Source organism: Glycine max, chromosome 10, assembly GCF_000004515.6.
Source record: "Glycine max cultivar Williams 82 chromosome 10, Glycine_max_v4.0, whole genome shotgun sequence".
Taxonomy (NCBI): Eukaryota; Viridiplantae; Streptophyta; class Magnoliopsida; order Fabales; family Fabaceae; genus Glycine; species Glycine max.
The window spans coordinates 41,841,981-41,863,925 of NC_038246.2; the positions used below are offsets into that span (position 1 = coordinate 41,841,981).

A 21,945-nucleotide genomic window follows, 5' to 3' on the forward strand; every position below is an offset into this window, starting at 1 on the left:
ACACTTCCACAGGTGGTCCACTTTGCTTCAGCTTCACCTATTGTAGGTAAAGTATCCACTCAGCCATTAAATAATGAAAAGTTTGTTTCATGTTTTCTTTTGAAAAAATTGTAATTTGGTCTTCTTATTTTTCTTAAATTTTGATTTTTGTCATTCTTATATTTAGTTACTAATTTAGTTCTTCATTTATTTTCAATCTTATTATTTAAGTCTCCAAACTCAAAATTGAATATTGATTGTTACTCACGAATATTGACAGTTACATATTATCTTATTAAAAAATTTCAAAGGTTTTAATTTTTTTTATTTATTTTAAAAAAGGGCAAAAGATATATTTCATTTATCTTTTTTTTTAAAAAAATTATAAGTAAAATATTACATTTTCCCCACCACACTTTGACCAAACGAACCCCCTCCACCCCTTCAACACCTTCAACCTACTCGTCAATCACACCTCACATTATTGCCCCAACACAATTGCACTTTCAAGCAATGTCGCTATTTTGTGCACGTGTAGCATCTCCAATCCCACATTTGTTACCCCTTCTGAATCTATATCCATCGCTTGTCCCACGCATAAACCCTTCTGTATCAATCAATTTTGCTAACTCCCCAATCGCACAAACCCGTGTGACGACAACACACCCTTCGTGGGCACTGCCACGTGCTTGAACGCGAAGGCGAGGACTACCACGTCCTCGTCGTAGACCTTATGGTTGGTTAGCTTTGTGTGGTAGAGGTCGTCATTGTCCATATAGGGTAGGTCTTCGTTGTCCATATAGGGCAGGTCGTCATGGATGAGCATCATGGTACCGCTAACGAGCTCGCATGTGGTGATGCAGAGCACAGGGTAGATCCTCTTGCCCTCCCAACCCTATCTATGCACAATCTTTTTTCGGTGTGTCGTTGGCGTCGATTCCAGCCACTGTTCCGACAACAAAGAGTAACCCTTTAACAACCTTCAACAAAGAGCTTCTGATGGTGATTTTTGTTTTAGTTTCCGGTGGTTAAAATGACGCATCAAATTATGATCCAATCAGAGCGTGACACATAACGATCAACGTTCATAAATAACAATTAACATTTAATTATGGGCGTGCAGATTGAAAATAAGGGGATTTGACATAAATGAAGGACTAAATTGGTGAATAAAATTTAAGGGTGACTAAAATTGAAATTTGAGACAAATAAGAAGACTAAATTTATAATTTTACTTTTTTTTTTTTCTTTTTGCAAAGAGAGGGTGACGTCGAATGAAGTAATGAGTTTACTTCTTTATCGGTAAGGAAGTAGACTGACCGTAAGATATAGTTCCAAAAAATGAATGGATGAGATTGGTTATTTTTAGGGAGCAAGTTGATCTCTTACATTAGGTTTGCAACCGGGTATTAAAGAAAATATAATATTATAAACCAATTAAAAATTGTAAAATATTAATAATCATTTTAAATGTAGAAATGAGAAAAAATAATAAATTGTTTAAGGCCATTCTTTCGAGTTTCGATGAAGATCTCATCTTTTAGATACATTGAATGCAAATTTGTGGGTGGCTGTGACCAGATTATCCCTTTACGTACTTTGAAGCTGAAGTTAGAATTGAAACTCGATGTGAGCACGTTGGTTCTGGAGTGTAGATTTTGCAAGTTGATTTACAAATCTGAAATTATTCAATTTGGAAGCAAGTGCCTATTTCAATGTTTTAGATCTGCTCCTCCCTCCGTGCCCTCATCTCCCGCCTATTTCTTGCTGTCAACTCCCACCACCGCCACCCGCGACCTCCCTTCCCCCACGACAACCACTTACCCCCGTTTGGGTCACCGGAACGACGTTTCATTTTTTCTTTTCTTTTCTTTTTTTGTGGTATTTTTTTTTCATATTTGAGTAATTGAAGAAATCAGTAGCATAACCTTCCGTTTTTTTATGTAATCCATGAATCATGGGAGTTTTAAAATTCTGTTTCTCTTATTTTTATATTTGCATTTTCTAATCTTTTATTAATAAGAAAACCTGTAAGAAAGAAACATAGTTAGCACCTGCATTTTTTCCCGCTGGTCTTTCGCAAAAATTAGAAGGACAAAATTTAAGAATTCAGTTATACGAAATTATGTTAGCAAATAGAAGTAACATTGTCCTCGAACAAGTTCCTTTTTTTTGCATATGTCTAAGGTATTTATGGAGATTGATCACCATTTAGAAATGCGTCAAAGCAGTAATGAGATACAGAAAATTCTGCCTATAGCAATGCAATTCCTAAAGAAAAGTGAAAAAGTTGAAGAAAATGAAAAAAAAGAAACTTCTATAGGATTCTTTCAGTAACCCGTGAAGATCTGCAAATTTATGAAAAGAAACCTTCCTTATTTAATTTACAATCTGTTTTGGTCTGTTTTATTCTGGTTCTAATTGTGCATTTGTGCATCTGACTTTTGTTTTTATTATTCTTTGCCTCATTCTTTCTCTGACATGGCAATTGCAGATATTTTGAATATTCGATCTATTCTGTATCTTCCACAACTTTGCTTATGCAGTTTGACAACTCATTTGGTTTGGAACGTGAATGTTGAAAGAGTTTTCTTATCTACTTGTCATCAAAGATGCTTCTATGATATTATAAATTGTATTCCTAAAGGGTATTGGTGCACTAGATCAGGACTGATTTAATTTGCAAGAAGGGCATGTGGCCATACATTAAGACCGATTCTGTAAGCATGGCTGCATGGGGATTGGAAAATGCAGAATAGATACATTTAAAATATCGGTAGCTAATATTTAATAGCCATGTGGCTGTGACATAAAAAGAATAAGGTATACTATCCTTAATTAAAAAAGATTTCCTTGAATTCCGGAGCCTTAATTGGAGGCCACATATACTATCCTCGCCAGCTACGCGGTTGCAAATTTGCAGTTGATTAGTCAATGGTAGACAGAAATCTGAATCGTTGGATCTATTGCCGTAGAATATGAAAGAAAAATCTGTAGAATAATTGGGGTATTCATTTGTGATTGTGCAATTGAATAGTAATTACAATTTGCAAGCCTCCCAGTCCCAGAAAAGAAGTGCAATGGCGAAACACGTCATGTCATCATCATGTCCTAAGAAGTACGATATTTTCATCAGCTTCAGAGGTGAGGACATCCGCACCACGTTCATTGGCCATCTTCGTTCTGCTCTCTCTGGACCCAACATCAAAGCATACGCGGATGACCATGACCTTCAAAAAGGACAAGAGATTTGGCCGTCACTGTGCCAAGCAATCCAGGACTCACACTTTGCCATCGTGGTATTCTCCGAAAACTATGCTGAGTCAAAATGGTGCTTGAAAGAACTGGTGCAAATACTGCACTGCAGAAAAACTCAGGGATTGGTAGTCATACCAGTCTTCTACCAAGTAGATCCATCCCACATAAGGAAGTGTACTGGCACTTACGGGGAAGCAATCGCAAAACACAAAGACAACCAATCCGTCCAAGACTGGAAAGCTGCTCTCACTGAAGCTGCCAATATATCTGGATGGGACACTCGTAGCCGTGACAACAAGTAATTGCTTATGTTTTCACCTTTATTTTCTCAATATTAAAAATCACTATTTTTTGTAGGTTTTACTTCTTATTGCAAAATCATCAGTCTTTGAGTCGAGTCTCTCTCAGACAGCGTGTTGCTAGCATTCCTCTTACATAAAATTAGATTATGTATGCTTTTAAAGTGTTATGGTAGTGTATATTTCATAGTTTATCTAATTTATTTTCCTTCTTAATATATTGTTGTCCGTTCCTTTGTTAGGAATGAGTCTCAACTAATAGAGAAAATTGTGCTAGATGTATCCGAGAAGTTGAGGTCCCCTTTTAAACTAAAAGAAGTAGAAGACTTTGTTCAAATTGAAAAACATTGTGGAGAAGTAAAACTGTTGCTGTCCAAAAACCAAGATCAGTTACAAAAGAATGTTCATGTAATTGGAATTTGGGGTATGGGAGGGATTGGCAAGACAACTATTGCCAAAGCCTTGTTTTCTCAACTCTTTCCACAATATGATGCTGTCTGCTTCTTACCAAATGTTAGAGAGGAATCACAAAGGATGGGACTAACATCTTTGTGTGATAAGCTTCTTTCTAAGCTACTTAAGGAAGGCCATCATGAATATAATCTTGCAGGATCTGAAGACCTTACGAGGAGGCTCGGCAATAAAAAAGTTTTGATTGTACTTGATGATGTGGATAGTTTCAGTCAATTAGATACGTTGTATCAACCATGTAAATATGTAGGTCCAGGTAGTAAACTTATTATAACAACAAGAGATAGGCATTTGCTTAGAAGAAGAGTTGATGTCACACATGTCTATGAGGTCAAGACATGGAGCATTGCTGAATCTCTAGAGCTTTTTAGTGTACATGCCTTCAATGAAAGACGTCCTAAAAAGGGATACGAGGATCTCTCAAACAGGGCGGTAAACTGTGCAAGGGGAGTTCCATTAGCTTTAGAAGTTTTGGGTTCTAATCTTTATTCCAGAACTACAGAATTCTGGGATGATGAATTGAACAAACTTGAGAACTATCGGAATGACAATATTCAAGATGTCTTACAAGTGAGCTATGATGGATTAGACGACCTAGAGAAGGAAATATTTCTAGACATTGCATTCTTTTTCAAAGGTGAACATAAAAAAGATGTCGTAAGAATACTAGATGCTTGTGATTTCTACCCTACTAGGGGATTAAAGGTCCTCGAAGATAAAGCTCTTATAACTATTTCACATTCTGGGATGATAGAAATGCATGACTTGATAGAAGAAATGGGTTTGAATATAGTTCGTGGAGAAAGTAAAGATCCCAGAAACCGTAGTCGATTGAGTGATATAAAAGAAGTTTCTGATGTACTTGCAAATAAAAAGGTAAGGAAGAATATACTCACCTTATTAGTAATATTCATAATGAGTCTAATACAGTTTATTTATTTTGTCAGGGAAGTGATTTAATTGAAGGGATAAAATTAGATTTGTCTTCCATTGAGGATTTACACTTGAATGCTGACACACTCAACATGATGACTAATTTAAGAATTCTTAGATTATACGTTCCTTCAGGTAAGATATCAAGAAATGTGCACCATTCTGGTGTCCCTAGTAAATTGTCTGGTAAATTGAGATACCTCGAGTGGAATGGATTCCATTTGAAGTCTCTTCCAGTAACTTTTTGTGCTAAGATGCTTGTTGAGATTCGAATGCCGCACAGCCATGTTACAGAACTTTGGCAGGGGGTGCAGGTAAAATATATACAAAAAGCAAGATGAGTTTTTGGTTTAATTGAAATTTGAAGATTTAAGTTCCACAATGACCAGTCATTTTGAATTGTTGCAGGATGTTGCGAATTTAGTGCGAATTGACTTAAGTGAATGCAAGCACTTGAAGAATCTTCCAGATTTGTCTAAGGCGTCAAAACTTAAATGGGTGAATCTTTCTGGTTGTGAAAGTTTGTGTGATATTCATCCATCTCTTTTTTCTTTTGACACACTTGAAACTTTGATGCTGGATGGATGCAAAAAGCTCAAGGGTCTTAAAAGTGAGAAACATTTAACATCTTTGAGGAAGATCAGTGTCGATGGCTGCACTAGTCTCAAGGAATTCTCCTTGTCATCGGATTCAATCACAAGCTTGGATTTAAGCAGCACAAGAATTGGAATGTTAGACTCTACATTTGAGCGTCTAACAAGTCTTGAGTCACTCAGTGTACACGGTTTGAGATATGGTAATATACCGGATGAGATATTTTCCCTAAAAGATCTTCGGGAGCTTAAGATTTGTAATTCTAGAGTAGCAATTGACAAAGAGAAGCTACATGTGTTATTTGATGGGTCAAGATATCTACGTCTACTACACTTGAAGGATTGTTGTAACTTGTGTGAGCTCCCTGACAACATCGGTGGCTTATCAAAATTAAATGAGCTAAGACTAGATGGTAGCTGTGTGAAGACATTGCCAGCTAGCATCGAGCATCTCAGAAAACTGAAAACTCTGTCCTTAGAGAATTGTAGGGAGCTTGGGAGTCTACCAAAGCTTCCACCATTTATCACAGAGTTTAATGCCGCGAACTGCTGGTCATTGACTACAGTATCCTCTTTAAACTCTTCTGCATTGGGATTGAAAGGGAAGGGCAAATTCATTTCATTCAAGAATTGTGGTTGGCTGGATGAACCTTCACTTCATTGCATTATGGAGGGTGCCCTCGAATTAACCGAGCTTGCGTCGTGTCAAAATGAGATTGTAAAAATCGTAGATGAAGCCAACACCAAAAATTGTAATAATAAATCTGTGAAGGTCTGTTTCCCAGGAAGCAAAGTCCCAAGCCAGTTCAAACATCGAACAACAGACTCCTCAATCACTATTGGTCTTCCATGTTACCGTAATGGCCGTGTGGGATTAACTTTGTGTGTGGTTCTTTCACGCTCCCGGGTTGCTGCTAAAATCTGGTGTCAGTGCTACTTGGCAGATGGCACTAAGTTGGAACCCGCCACTACGTGGTATCATGAAGCTGTCACGGAGTTGAATTCTGATCATGTTTTTATTTGGTGTGATTCAAGCCTGTTTAACAGCATTTTCGAATCGGGTACACCATTGGTTTTCTTTGAGTTCTTTGTTACAAATGATAAGGGGAAACGCGTGACCATCGACACCCCAGAGTGTGGGGTCTGCGTAATGTTTGATTCAAAAGGTTATGTGGCAAGTCGTCAAGTGTTGGAACATAGTGCCAGTGTACTTGGTTTGGAGTTGAATCACTACATGGTGCAGCCTTAATGGAAGCTGAAGATGATAACATTGAAATTGTGACCATTACCCGTCAGTGTCGGGCCTGCCTAATATTTGAAGCAGAAAATTTTGTGCGCATTTCTTCACGGTCAGTGGATGCCGCGGCATCTGGTTTTGGTTTGGAATCAAAGGCAACTGAAACATATGATATGATGGGAACGATTGCAATGACAAACAACAATCATGAGCCAGATTTGAGTGAACATTGTTCTTGTTCTTGGGACTACTTATTTGGTATGGAGTTTACTACTTAATAGTTCATTTTGTGTCTTTAGGATATTATTGGTGAAAAACTAAAAAAAAATTATTGGAAAACATAAAAAAAGTTATAGATAGTATAATTTTGTGCATTCAACAAAGACATTTTTCTTTTAGTTTATTAACAAATGTCCTTATCTGGTTAACATTTGTCTAATTTATTATCTATTTTTTTTATTATTTTTAGCACATTTTTTTTAAATAAATATAATGTAGAATTTTAAAATATAAGGTGATATCTATTTTTTTTTGGTATAATTTCTGTTTATTTTCTTTTTTATGTATTTTTTAGAAAGTAATTGGAAGGCTTTAAACAAAAATCATTTAGAGTATATTTGGATAGAGAATTTTAACTAAGAAAAATAATTTATCAGAGAATTTGAATTTCTGTAATCTAGAATTCATTGTTTGGATTTTTTTTTTGAAGAATTTAAAATTTTGGAATTTTAAAACAGAATTTTAAACAATTAAAAATTTGGAATTTTATTTTCCTTCTAAAAGGTGAGAAATTGAAATTCTCTCCTTACCGTCTTCTTCAAAAAACACTGTTTGAGACTATGGAACATCAATCGGACATGAGAACGTAGAGGAACACGTATAATTAGCACACAAATCATATCTTTTCTTTTTTTTCATTCATTTTTTTTCACCCTTGTAATTTTAACTTTTTTTATCCAAATACAAAATTTTGAAAATAAAAAAATTTCAATTGAAATATTTAAAATTCTTAAAATTTAAAATTTCTCAAAATTTTAAATTCCTCCATCCAAACACACTCTTAAGAATTTTGGACTTCTCCCTCTTATGGAAACTATGCATGGAATAAAAAAAAAAAAAAAAGTGGATTATAACCCTCGTTCACCTAGGGCTATTACTCTTGACCCCCTATCATTTTGTGAAAAAACTCATTTTGCCCCCCATTTCAACCCCCCTACTCTTGACCCCTATCTTTCAATCATTAAAAATCAAAACGGCTCACGTCTCAATCACTCATACACTCACACAGAGAGAGAACCCAAAAATTTCGCCACCGCCATGGACATGCATCAACAACGACGAAGACCTTGACCTCGGCGACGTCAATCTGGACCCAACCAACAAACCAACGATCTATAGAAGGTGGCTCACTCTTTTTCAGATTTGATAGAAGAAAGAAATGGAGAGGAAGCGCTGGAATTGTCATGTGCGAAGGACACGCAGGAGAGGAGGGCAGGCGTGGAGCGCCTCCACCAACTTCTAGAAGCTTCCGGGAAGAGCCTATCCTCTTCGGAAACATCCAGATGACTTTTACCCTCTACTGAAGCTGAAAATGACAGCGAAGAACGCCGAGAAGCATATCCCGCCGGAGCTGCACTGGCGTTTTGCATTTTGTACATGTTAGTGTCCCCATAATAGTATCTTCTCTCCCACTATCTTTTCACTTGGCTATTTCTTTGTCAGTCAAGTGCTTTTTTCCATTATGAAAAATATTTATTTTTTATCCGTAAAAATTAAAAATATCATGAGAATTTTAAAACATGCTCAGTTAACCATTTTAGAGCTCTCATCAATCCGACAACTTCACCTTATAATGTGTGGTCCTTTACTACCTTGCAATTGCAGGACTTATACCAAATTTCTCATGTAAATATTGCTCTACAATGCCTCTTACTTGTTAGCCCTCAAATTGTCCTTATTTGCTTCCTAAACTATGGATTTGTGTGTTTTCTTTTGTCTCTTTTTTTTTTTTTTTAATTTTCTTCTTCTTTAAGTGTTTATTGAGAAGTTTATTCAAATTAACTCAATTTCTTGACATGAATTTCAAACATCATACCACAATACATTTTATGATTAAACGTATGATCTAATACAATCTAAAGTTCATATTAGCAAAGAAAGGGAAAATAAGTTACTGATAATTCATTATTCTAAATTTTTTAATTTTTTTAAAGAAAAAATATTTTAAACCGGTTTTATGAAAAATAATCTTTAGAAATTTATCTTTGACGCTTATTGAAAAAATCATGTTAAAATCCTTAATTTTTTAAATATTTTTTTTAAAAAAATACATATGATTCTCTTAAAAATCGACTTAAAAATCTTATTTTTTTTAAGATAATTTTTAAAAGAATCGTCTTAAAATTTTTAATTTTTATTTTTTAAATATATTCAAAGATAATTTTACGACAAATCGATGATAAAAATTATATCCTTCTCAAATGAATTGAAAATTGTCATAACAAATCTTTCAAAATTGTCATACAAAATACTTTTTTCATAGTATGCATGAGAGCAAAACTCTGTTGTTATATCCACTTCTACCATGTAGATCCATGGCACATAAGAAACTACAGTGGCAGTTGCGGGAAAGCAATAGCAATACACAAAGACAACCAATCGGTCAAGACTGGAAAGTTGCTCTCAATATATCTGGATGGGATTCTCGTAACCCTCACATCAAGTAATTATTTACTACTATCTCTTTTTTAATTTCTTCCATTAGTCCTTCAACGCCAAATTGATGTTTTATTCTACACGAAGTATTATATTGTGTCAATATTAAAAATGGTAACATGGCAAAGCAATTGTTTTTACTTGCTAATTCTTCGTGCGTCTCCGTGAATTCATATATGACAAATGTTATTCAATGTAACCCCTTCATCCTTCGTGATCTTCTGCAAGATCTTTTTCCTTTCATTCTTAGTTATATATAAATATTCGATTGTTGCTATTATGATTAGATCCTACTTAATATACCAAAGATGGTGAATACTGCTATAAATATAAAGCTAAGTTTAAACTTAACGTTAGATATTCAATTTTGTTTTTTTTGGTAATATACGTTAGATATTCATTGAAAATACGAATCGCATAATGTTATTTTTTGTTTTTGTCTTTATTTTTAAAAAAACCATATGTGGTACTAGTTATTGTAAATCATAATTTTAGTGTATTAATGTGTCCTAATATTTTTTCGCTTGTTTGGATAGTAAAGTATAAATTTTTGTGGATGTAATTTTAGGGTCCGTTTGGTGGTAGGAATATGATGGGATAATTATACTATTTTATTGTAATTAGTTATTTGTTGTGTTAATATCATATGATAATATCATCTCTCTTATCTTATATTAGTCTTTCTTATTCCAGGGAGAGTTGAGATAGGATGAATATGATAAAAAAACAATTATAATTTTTAAAATATTTGAATAATAATAATTATTATTTTAAAATTGTAATATATTTTTAATAATTTTAAGAAAAATAATTGCATAAATGAAATATAATTTATGTAAAATTATATTTTAATAATTTTCATAATTTGTAAAAAGATTATAATGAAACAATAATTTTAAAAAAATATCACTTGTTTACTAAGAATTTATTTGGTGGTCAGAATAGGATATAAAAGCAGCATATTTTAAGAACAAAAGACGATAAAATAAGATTATGATAAGTTTTAATTTTATTAAATGTTTGACATGTATCAAATAACAGATAAGTTAATGATAGGATATAATATAAATTGTGTTTAAATGAAAAATTATTGTTTCATTAAAATTATATATATTATTTTGAAGCGTCAAGTCAATTATGATGACTATTTAATTTTATATGCCTACGTGTGCAAAATCAATATCCACCCCGGTAAATAATTATTTGGGGTAAATTTCAAATTATTATTAAAAATCAAATAAATAAGAGGTGTTGTGACTCTGAGTTAAATTTCGTAATATTATTATTATTATAATTGAAGTCGTAAATGTTTTTGAGCATAATTTATTTATTTTTATTTATGACTTAGACTCGTATAAGTTTTTTTTTTTTAAATCTTACCACTTTGAATTTTTGATTTTTTTTACCTTTAAAGTTTTTTATTTTAGAATTATTTATTTTTTTATTTAGTTTTGCTTTCAATTTTTTTTAAAAATTGTAAATATTTCTATTTTTTTAATTATTTGAATATTATTTTATTTAATATATTTTGTATATTTAAAATTTAGATAATTTTTTGATAGTGTTATTGAATTTCTTTTGTTTTGTAAATCAAATAAAAAAACAAACATAATGTTATTTAATATATTTTTGAATAATGTTTTTATTTTAAATACTTAGATTTTAGAAAACTAAATTTTAAAATATTTTGTTACTAATATTGACTTATACTTTGTGAAATAATGTTATTTATTTTGTATAAAAGAATTTATTATTAACAACATTTAATAATTTAGTAATAAAAGTAGTTGTTAAATTAAAAACAACATAATAAATTAATATAAAATGAAAAATACAAATTAAAGTAAAACATAAAAAATAGAAACTATATTATATTTATTTAATAATTAAATAAATAAAATTATTTACAATTTTCAAAAAAAATTGAAAGAAAAACCAAAGAAAATAAAAAATTCTAAAAGAAAAACTTTAAAGGTAAAAAAAACTAAAATCTTACTACTTCAAAGTCATAAGTTTTAAAAAAATAAATTAGGACTTCAAAGTTTTAAGATTAAAAAAAAATTATAACCTTTTGATAAAAGTCCCGAACATTTGTTCATGTTCTTGTGAGTGCTTAATGTTTCTATTATTTTTAGTCAATTTTCAGCAGCTTTAATAAATTTAATCATTTTTTTTAATTTTTGAAAAAATAAATATTGCAATTTCAAAATACAAAGTGCTATCTGTTTTATTTTTCTTATGTATCTTTTGTTTTTATGTTTAGGAAATAAAAAGAAGATTTAAAAGATAAAATATTTTTGTTTTCTTATCTATCTCCTATTCAATATATTTCCTTCATAAATTAATAACATGTTTTTTTTTTGGGGGGGGGGGGGGGGGGGGGGAGTAAAAGAGATTTTCTATAAAATATGAAAGGGAAAACAATCATATGGAAGTATGAAACTACTCACTCATTCTCTTGCAACAAATTGAAGGTAACTGAGTTTTTTTGGAAATGAAATAAAATTCCAACGTGACTATAAAATGTTGATGCTCAGATTATACGTTAAGATAAAAGTTAACTATAGTAGTTTTTCTGTCAATGCTTACAAGTTTGTTATGATTGTTGAGATAAGAGTTAGTATCCCCATAGACTGATTAGTGAAAAGTATATTTCCCATATCCTTTTTTACAAAGTGTTAAAGGAGATAGAAAACAATGAAAATATATGAATAATTGGAGTTACTGTAGAATTAAAATATCAAAGAAGAGGATAAAATGCATAATGATTGGAGGATGCAGAACCTCTGCTTTCGTTGTTGAGTAGTAAAACTTTACTATTGCATGAGTAGTAATTCCAATTGCCATTTGCAACCCTGACAGAGAAGAAGTGCTATGGCGAAACAAGGCATGTTGTCATCATTGTGTCCTAGAAAGTACCAAGTTTTTATTAGCTTCAGGGGTGAGGATGTCCGCACCAGCTTCATTAGCCATCTTCGTTCTGCTCTCTCCCGGGACAACATCAAAGCATACATGGATGACCACAACCTTCAAAAAGGAGACGAGCTTTGGCCCTCATTGTGCCAAGCAATTCAGGATTCAGAGCTTGCCATCGTCGTATTCTCCGAACACTATGCTGCTTCAAAGTGGTGCTTGAATGAGCTGGTGGAAATACTGCACTGCAGAAAATCTCAGGGCCTGGCAGTGATACCCGTGTTCTACGAAGTGGATCCATCACACATAAGGAAGTATGATGGCACTTGCGGTGAAGCAATCTCAAAATACGAGACATATTTTGGTGACAAAGACAATGAATCCATCCAAAAGTGGAAAGCTGCTCTCGCTGAAGCCGCCCATATATCTGGATGGGACTCTCATAGCCGTGAATACAAGTAATTGCTTACTATTTTCTCTTCTTTTCTTCCATTAGTCCTTCAAAGCCAAATTGATTACTTATGCTAATTTCAACATTAAATTGATGTTAATCTTTCTTATGTCAATATTCAAAATGGTAATATGGTAATACATAAAATTAGATTATATATATATATATATATATGTGTGTGTGTGTTTAAAGTGTTAAGTGCATTACTTAATGTATTGTTTGTCCGTTCCTTGGTTAGGAATGACTCTCAACTGATAGAGAAAATCGTGGTAGATGTATCCGAGAAGTTGAGCCAGGGGACCCCTTTTAAACTAAAAGTAGAAGACTTTGTTCAAATTGAAAAACATTGTGGAGAAGTCAAATTGTTGCTGTCCAAAAACCAAGATCAGTTACAAAAGAATGTTCATGTAATTGGAATTTGGGGCATGGGAGGGATTGGCAAGACAACTATTGCCAAAGCCTTGTTTTCTCAACTCTTTCCGCAATATGATGCTGTCTGCTTCTTACCAAATGTTAGAGAGGAATCAAGAAGAATTGGACTAACATCTTTACGTCATAAGCTACTTTCTGACCTACTTAAGGAAGGTCATCATGAGAGGAGGCTCAGCAATAAAAAAGTTTTGATTGTACTTGATGATGTGGATAGCTTTGATCAATTAGATGAGTTGTGTGAACCATGTAACTATGTAGGTCCAGATAGTAAAGTTATTATAACAACAAGAAATAGGCACTTACTTAGAGGAAGAGTTGATGACAGACATGTCTATGAGGTCAAGACATGGAGCTTTGCCGAATCTCTAGAGCTTTTTAGTTTGCATGCCTTCAATGAAAGACGTCCTAAAAAGGGATACGAGGATCTCTCAAACAGGGCGGTGAACTGTGCAAGGGGAGTTCCATTAGCTTTAAAAGTTTTGGGTTCTAATCTTTATTCCAGAAGTATAAAATTCTGGGACGGTGAATTGAGCAAACTTGAGAACTATCGGAATGACAGTATTCAAGATGTGTTACAAGTGAGCTATGATGGATTACATGACCTAGAGAAGAAAATATTTCTAGATATTGCATTTTTTTTTAAAGGTGAACATAAAGATGATGTCATAAGAATACTAGATGCCTGTGATTTCTACGCTACCAGTGGCATAGAGGTCCTTGAAGACAAAGCTCTTGTGACTCTTTCAAATTCTGGGATGATACAAATGCATGACTTGATACAAGAAATGGGTTTGAATATAGTTCGTGGGGGCAGTGAAGATCCCCGAAACCGTAGTCGATTGCGCGATATAGAAGAAGTTTCAGATGTACTTGAAAATAAAAATGTAAGGGAAAATACCCTCACTTTTTCTCCCAAAAATCAAACTACACATGCTTTTTGTTAGTTATATTCATGATGAATTTAATATCGTTTATTTGTTGTCAGGGAAGTGATTTAATTGAAGGGATAAAATTAGATTTGTCTTCGATTGAGGATTTACACTTGAATGCTGACACATTCGACAGGATGACTAATTTAAGAATTCTAAGATTATACGTCCCTTCTGGTAAGAGATCAGGAAACGTGCACCATTCTGGCGTCCTTAGTAAATTGTCTAGTAAATTGAGGTATCTTGAGTGGAATGGATGTCGTTTGAAGTCTCTTCCAAAATCTTTTTGTGGTAAGATGCTTGTTGAGATTTGCATGCCACACAGCCATGTTACAGAACTTTGGCAGGGGGTGCAGGTAAAATATATGATAAAAGTAAGATGAGTTTTTGGTTTAATTGGAATTTGAAGATTTAGGTTCCGTAGTGATCAGTCCTTTTGAATTGTTGCAGGATCTTGCAAATTTAGTGCGAATTGACTTAAGTGAATGCAAGCACTTGAAGAATGTCCCAGACTTGTCCAAGGCGTCAAAACTTAAATGGGTGAATCTTTCTGGTTGTGAAAGTCTGTGTGATATTCATCCATCTGTTTTCTCTCTTGACACACTAGAAACTTCGACACTGGATGGCTGCAAAAATGTCAAGAGCCTTAAAAGTGAGAAACATTTAAGATCTCTGAAGGAGATCAGTGTCATTGGCTGCACTAGTCTGAAGGAATTCTGGGTGTCATCGGATTCAATCAAAGGCTTGGATTTAAGCAGCACAGGGATTGAAATGTTGGACTCTTCAATCGGGCGTCTAACAAAGCTCCGGTCACTCAATGTAGAGGGTTTGAGACATGGTAATCTTCCAAATGAGTTATTCTCCCTAAAATGTCTTCGGGAGCTTAGGATTTGCAATTGTAGACTAGCAATTGACAAAGAGAAGCTACATGTGTTATTCGACGGCTCAAGATCTCTAAGAGTACTACACTTGAAGGATTGTTGCAACCTGAGTGAGCTCCCTGAAAACATTTGGGGCTTATCAAAATTACATGAGCTAAGACTAGATGGTAGCCGTGTGAAGACACTGCCAACTACCATCAAGCATCTCAAGAGACTGAACACTCTGTCATTAAAGAATTGTAGGATGCTTGAGAGTCTGCCAAAGCTTCCCCCGAATGTCCTAGAGTTTATCGCCACGAACTGCAGATCGTTAAGGACAGTGTCAATATCAACTTTAGCAGATTTTGCATTGAGGACAGGGAAGGGCATAATCGTTTCATTGCAGAATTGTAGTAATTTATTGGAATCACCTTCTCTCCACTGCATTATGGAGGATGCTCACTTAGCAACCAAGAGTATAGTGCTTAAAAATATGTTTTTGAAAGAGTTGTTTCGAGGCACAAACACCAGAATTGATAACTATGACTATGTGAAAAGGCAGTTCAAATATCAAACAACACCATACTCCTTAGTCATTGTTGATCTTCCTTCTTCAAAATCAGACTTTGTGGGATTTGTTAGAAATGATAGTAATTCTGACTTTGTTTGTTAAGCCTTTCTAATATAGGAAGTTAGTTGATTAGTTAATAATGATGAAATCAAGTTGTTAGTGAGGGACCAAGAGGCAAAATACAATTCAGTCCTTGTACTTTTTGTATAAATACAGTTTCATTGTTCTTTCAATAATAATTTTTCAGATTCTTTCATTCTTCTTATTCTATTAGTTTTTCTTCCCTTTAAACCTCTCTCACTTTTATCCTTCCTCAAATTACCTCTTTGTGCGTGTTTGTGCAAGAAAAGCAAGTTCTAACAGGATTAACTTTGTGTGCAGTGCTTCTTTCACCCTCCCAAGAAATGAAGAACCTTTGTGTTGGCGGTGTTAAAATCTGGTGTCAGTGCTACATGGTAGATGATGCGAGGTTGGGACCCCCGCAACCACATGGCATCACGAAGCTGTCATTGGGTTGAATTCTGATCATGTTTTTATGTGGCACGACTTGAACCACTTTAGCAGCATCCTTTAAATTTATGATAGTGATGAGCGACGGATTTTCTTTGAGTTCTTCGTTACAAACGATAAGGAGGAACGTGTGACAATCCGTACCCCTGAGTGTGGGGTCTACCTAATATCTGAATCACCAGAAGAAAAACTGACACTTCGAAGCTGGCAATTGGCTTTTATCACTAGGTTTAAAAGAAAGGGACGAAATAGAGGGAAATGGATGAGAAACAAAAAGGAAAAGAAATATGTATGAAATATAGTGAAAATACATGCTGCAACATGATTGTCTTTAATATAACTAGTAATATTCATATATTTAAAATTACACATAATTGTATTAATTTGTACTCATATATATTATTGTTCTCATTATATAAAAATGAGTATATAATACAATTCAACTACTAGAATTAAAAAAAGAAAAAAATATGATAAGTTTTTTAATTTTAACAAAATTATATTAAAAATCATATCAATATCAATAATAATTTGTTATTAGATGATAATATAAAATTATTTTATACTGTATCACCTTAAAATAGTTTTAATTACTCATTTTATTCTTATATTTACAAAAATATTTTTTTTTAGTTTTTATAAATCATACACTAATCATTTTTAATCTTTTTTAGTTCTTGCCGTAGGAATTAAAATGATTGTTGTTGGGATTAAAAAAATTAAAAATGGTATGAGTAAAAAATAAAATGAGATTATTTTATGTATATAAATTAAAAGATAAAGTTTTTGTAACTATACAAAAGCAAATAAGTAGTTAAAAAAAATGTTTGGACTTTTGGCTTTTGAAATGTATAAACCATAAGTGAACTTTAGGCTTTTGGGGCTCAATGCATATTAACACAAATGTTTTTTTGGAGGTAGGGGTGGGGGGACTGCTATCTAAAAATTACATAATACCATGTTAATTGAAAAATAAAATGGGGGGCCACGGCTCCCCCCTCTCCCATGAAGATCCACCTTTGGTTTGATTGAAGAGAAATTTATAATCTATCTATAATTTATAATAATAATTTAAAATAATAAATTTGTGATTTTATTTATAATTCGGAGTACACGTGACAAATATATTTTGGTATATGATATTTTGTAAATATTTGATTTGATTACGAACAATAATTATTAATTATATTAATGAGTTTTAAATAGTTATATTCAAAATTTGAATTTGAAAATTTTATTAAATAATGACCTTAATTATAATAATCATGGACAAAATTATATTTGTTTTGTTAATTGTTATGTACTTTTTATAAGAAACAAATGAGATTCTCCTCTCCTCAAAAACAAACAAATGAGATTAATGAGTTTTAAATAGTTACACTTTTTTAGTTTGAAAATTTTATTAAATAACAACCTTAATTATAAAAATGATTATGGAGAAAATTATATTTGGTTCTATCAATTGTTATACTGCGGTCATTTTTATATATAAAAAAAAATATGAGACTAGATATTTGCTTTAATTATAATAGTTATGGACAAGATCATAGATAATAGTTATTAATTTCTGCACATAATAATCACGTTATATTTGTTTTTAAGTAATCACGTTTAAGAATCTGATTATAAATATTTAATATTTAATGATTTATTAAAAAATGTGTATAAAAATCACGTTATTTAAGAGTCTATCTAACCTTTTAAAAAAAGAGTCTATCCAATGACTTTGAATTAGAAATTACAATATTATATATAAATTCATTTGATTAGAAATCACATCAAGGTATATATGGTCAGATTACAAAGAAGACTACTTACATAAGAATCCATTTCACATTGGCATATCCGTAATGAGATTATAATGGCAATTTGTTCAAGTGACTTGTTGCATTACAAAGAGTGCGTTCATATAGGAAGGTTTGGGGTTTGATTTCTAATTTGAACATACGAATAACAATTGAAAGTATTATTTTATCTAAAAAATGAATCAATCTAGTGGGAGGAGAAATACATTTCTAGTTATAAAAAAAAGTGCTTTTATTTTAAGTCATATAAATTTAATTTTAAACATGTTTGATACAAGTTATAAAAAAATTTATTTCTAAACATGATTTTTTCCTATGACTATATATTATACATGATTTATTCTCTTTCTATTCCATGTAAAAGATAAGAATAGTATATTTTAATGGGAATGGAAGTTATTTTTTAAAATGACTTTCCATTTTCACTTTATTCTATTTTATATATTTATTTTTTAATTAAAATAAGTTTTAAAATATTTCAAAGTAGTTTTAAAATAACTTTACGATGTAAATATTTTTTAATTAATGGAAATAATAATTTTAAAATAATATTTTCAGTAATAATATTTTTGGAAATATTTCTAGGAATATAATTTTAGTTCGTAAAACACACGTTCTCAAATAACTATGTAATATAACTAGGGTTAAAAACACATGCGATGATACTATATACATATGTGTGTGTGAATTAGAATTAGAATTAGCGAAGGAAAGAGAAAACTTATTATGGATTTTGCAAACTGCATATAAATTATTCGCTCAGTATATAGGAGAAATTAAAGAAGTAGATGGTATACATATCCCAGTAATATATCATCGTTTGATCTTTCCAAAGGGCCTTTCAATAAGCTTTTTCTACATACAGATCAATTTGTCTGTAAAACATAAAGTGTTCATGGATAAATTCACACACTGTTTTAATATCAAACGCTATAAAACACCCATTTAAATTATCCTTATTAGCTTGAATAGTATCAAAGATTGCCCGTACTTTAACTTTTTCCCAGTCGGCCACTAATTTGTCTCTGTAATTTTACTACAATATGTTTTGGTAACAAGACAATGAAAACCACGCGAGACTGATATCGTTTTGATTTACTGAGTTGTATTCTTCAATTTAATCCTTGTCCCATCTATTTCCTATTGGTTTCCTTTTTTTTTTTTCGAAAATACAAATTCTGGTCTATACTCTACAGTACTAGTGCCTACTATATAGCGAAAAGGAAATATGAACAAGTATTTATACAACTATTCTTTGGGAAATTTATTCTTTACATGAGCAAAACTCCTCAAAACAATTCTAGATATAAAGAATAACTAACGAATGAAGATTTTTTTTTTTTTGAAGAAAAGAATAACGGAATGAAGACTAATATGGATTTGTGAGGATTATACATTCCCATTACATCTATCCAGTAATGCTCAAACAGAAATTTCTTAAGTTAATAGCAATTTAAAGGTCAATTCATTTTTTTTGATAAAAAAGTAATTTTTTTATTGAATAATTTAATCTACTATCAACTTCAAAATCATTAATTCACATGGAAGCACAAGATAAATTGCACCCTTAATTAAGTGTCAGAAAATTAAAGAAAAAACTTGACTTTGATGATTGAAGTGTGTTTAGGATGGATTGTCATGCGTATATGGGCTATGATTTGTTTTCTTAGCCTTCCTTAATAGTAGTATATGTAATTTTTAAAATTGGCAAATTGATCCAGAGGTACTTTAATTTACCCTAATAAATTCAAACCTAGCTAGTCAATGACAGTCGTAGCATGTGCTGATGTGCAATGTGATCGATTCACATATAGTTCAATTACAATGTTTGACTGGAAAGCATACGAGAGAATGTATTGCGATCTTGTCTATGAATCAAAACAAACTTTGTGATTAGTATGGATTACTCATGACTTGAATGCAAAATTAAACGAAAAAACAGGAAAAGAAACTTAACATGTCTTATTGCAAACTTCAATTCATACAACATCATATATTACCTTATGAAACTTGAATTTACGATAGCGTGAAAAGAAACACAGGAGGGCAAGTAAAGTACAATTAATATCATTAATTGAATATAACACTAAACACTGTAAATTGTATCTTATAATAATAAGAACAAACATGCATACGAAATACAAGCAAAAGAAGAAAAACCCTAGGTTATTGCTGCTCCAATCATATATATCCACATATATTCAACTATCAAATGCTAGTGCACACGAGAAGGTTATAAGCATATAGCTGTCTTTTTCTTTAGTACTCCTACTTCTTACATAAAGATATAGTAAACTACAACAATAAAATTTATGTACCTCAGTACCTCACTGTTAGTTCTGATTCTTCACACACCTTTCTAGGCATCCAACCTGATCATAAGAATTTGTGATCAGCTTTCAAATTCTTCCGTTTGTTATACATGTCTAATTAAGGAGGAAAAAAAATTGCCCTAAATTTTCATCTAAGAATTTGATATGTGCTTCAAGCTAGTAATCTCTTCTGAACTATATAAAGTTCTATCCAATTAATCACATGAAAAGAATCGTTAATTATTACCTTAAATTATAAAATAGCCGTTTCTCAGTATGGATCATGGCCAAGTCTGAGCTCCAAGTCCACTTCACTCTCTTTCTGATTTCCTCTCCTAACTTGATGGATATTATCATCAACATGACTTGAACCAATTTGGAGACTCAAATTGGCATCCCGAAGCTCTTGGTTGTTCAAACTCAAAGGCTGAGACCTTGAGTTACAAAACTCATAATAAAAGGCATGTGGTGGATGAAAGTTCATCTGAGACTCCAAAGGGGAGTAATTAGGCCTTGTGGGTTGGTTCATAATTTCTGAGACAAAGGGAAGGGCCATGGAATCATTGTTGTTACTATTGAATTTGTTAACTGAAGGTGAAGCATCAAGTGTGAATTGCTTGGCCTTGGCCCTGTCTCTCCTATGGATGTTCATATGGCCGCCTAAAGCCTGAGCGTTTGTGAAGCCTCTTTTGCAGAATGTGCACTCATAAGAGCGTTTGGTTCCACCAGTGTCATCTTCTTGATCATGATCATTTTCTTCACTTGAAATCTCAGGACTCACAGGCTTCTCTGAATTCATAGCAGGATTAATCAATTAAGACTCTCTCTCTCTCAGAAACTAATATACTTATGAATCTCTTATGTTTAAAGAGATTTGCAAGATGTGAGGGCTTTATATTGAGAAAAGGATATGTATGAAAGGTGCCAATTAGAGACAAGAAGAAAACGTTGGGTGAGACTGTGTGGCACAGTTGCGGTTTTTGTATCAAGAGAGTGTGATTTTGGCGTTTTCTCACGAGATTTTCCGTTTAGCCGGCTCTATGATGGGTCTAATTTCTAAACCCTTGAGAATATTTTTTATCACTTCCACCTCTCTCTCTCTTCCATCTGATTTTGTTAGAGTTTCTTCTTATGTTGCTTTCTTATGACGTGGTGGTGGTTTTCTTTATGGCACCTCTTGTGTAGTAGTAATTCCTTAATTTGCCGCGTCAATGTGACTAATTATTTTTGCGTACTCACAACACAATTTGCAATGTTAAGTTGCTAACCACAATATTAATATGAAGAAACGGAGCATTTTTTTCAGTGTTTAACACTTTTATTCACGTTTCTCATATAGCTGTCAATTAACTTGCTATATTTGATTCAAAATGGCAAAAATGGGCTAGAGAATGTGATATACTTTTTCCTTGTTTAACGAAATGCACGATGATTCACGTCACTCAAATTAAAGTAAAAATAAAACGAAGATGGTACTGTTTTGCATGATCCCATGCACATGCTTTACGGCGTAATTCTGCAAAATACTACTATAAATAATATTCTTCTCTCATATGTGAAAGCAAATTTTAACAAATGAAGGAAGCTCCGAGGATATGATGCGCAATGTGACATATAAGCAGAAAACGCGTTGAAGTATCCCTATAAATGTCTTTATCATATTCCAACAAGAAAATA

At 32.5% G+C, this 21,945-nt stretch overlaps 3 protein-coding genes across 5 annotated transcripts; 2 read left to right on the plus strand and 1 right to left on the minus strand.

Annotated features, from left to right (window-relative positions):
- The first annotated feature begins 1,480 nt into the window (after positions 1-1,480).
- Positions 1,481-9,477, plus strand: LOC100791054 (disease resistance protein RPV1). 3 transcript variants are annotated; one of them, XR_005886671.1, is made up of 5 exons: positions 1,481-3,535; positions 3,779-4,883; positions 4,955-5,254; positions 5,349-7,028; positions 9,361-9,477. XR_005886671.1 is itself a non-coding variant. In XM_041005808.1 (4 exons), exons 1-4 carry the CDS (start codon positions 3,060-3,062, stop codon positions 6,780-6,782), a joined length of 3,315 nt encoding a protein of 1,104 aa, XP_040861742.1. In that variant the 5' UTR covers positions 1,481-3,059; the 3' UTR covers positions 6,783-7,278. The 3 variants fall into 3 exon arrangements, 1 of the variants encoding a protein (XP_040861742.1); XR_005886670.1 differs by lacking the exon at positions 9,361-9,477 and adding an exon at positions 8,059-8,761; XM_041005808.1 differs by lacking the exon at positions 9,361-9,477 and having other exon boundaries at positions 5,349-7,278.
- A 2,882-nt stretch (positions 9,478-12,359) lies between these two features.
- On the plus strand, positions 12,360-16,621 carry LOC121172892 (disease resistance protein RPV1). The gene is made up of 4 exons (XM_041005809.1): positions 12,360-12,856; positions 13,088-14,165; positions 14,267-14,566; positions 14,661-16,621. The coding sequence occupies exons 1-4, from the start codon at positions 12,360-12,362 to the stop codon at positions 15,741-15,743; spliced, it is 2,958 nt and encodes a 985-aa protein (XP_040861743.1). The 3' UTR covers positions 15,744-16,621.
- Positions 16,622-20,007: 3,386 nt separating this feature from the next.
- LOC102669921 (transcriptional regulator TAC1) lies at positions 20,008-21,139 on the minus strand. Its single transcript, XM_006590116.2, has 2 exons — positions 20,516-21,139; positions 20,008-20,328 (listed from the first exon to the last, which is right to left on the minus strand). The coding sequence occupies exon 1, from the start codon at positions 21,065-21,067 to the stop codon at positions 20,540-20,542; it is 528 nt and encodes a 175-aa protein (XP_006590179.2). The 5' UTR covers positions 21,068-21,139; the 3' UTR covers positions 20,008-20,328; positions 20,516-20,539.
- Positions 21,140-21,945: the final 806 nt, after the last annotated feature.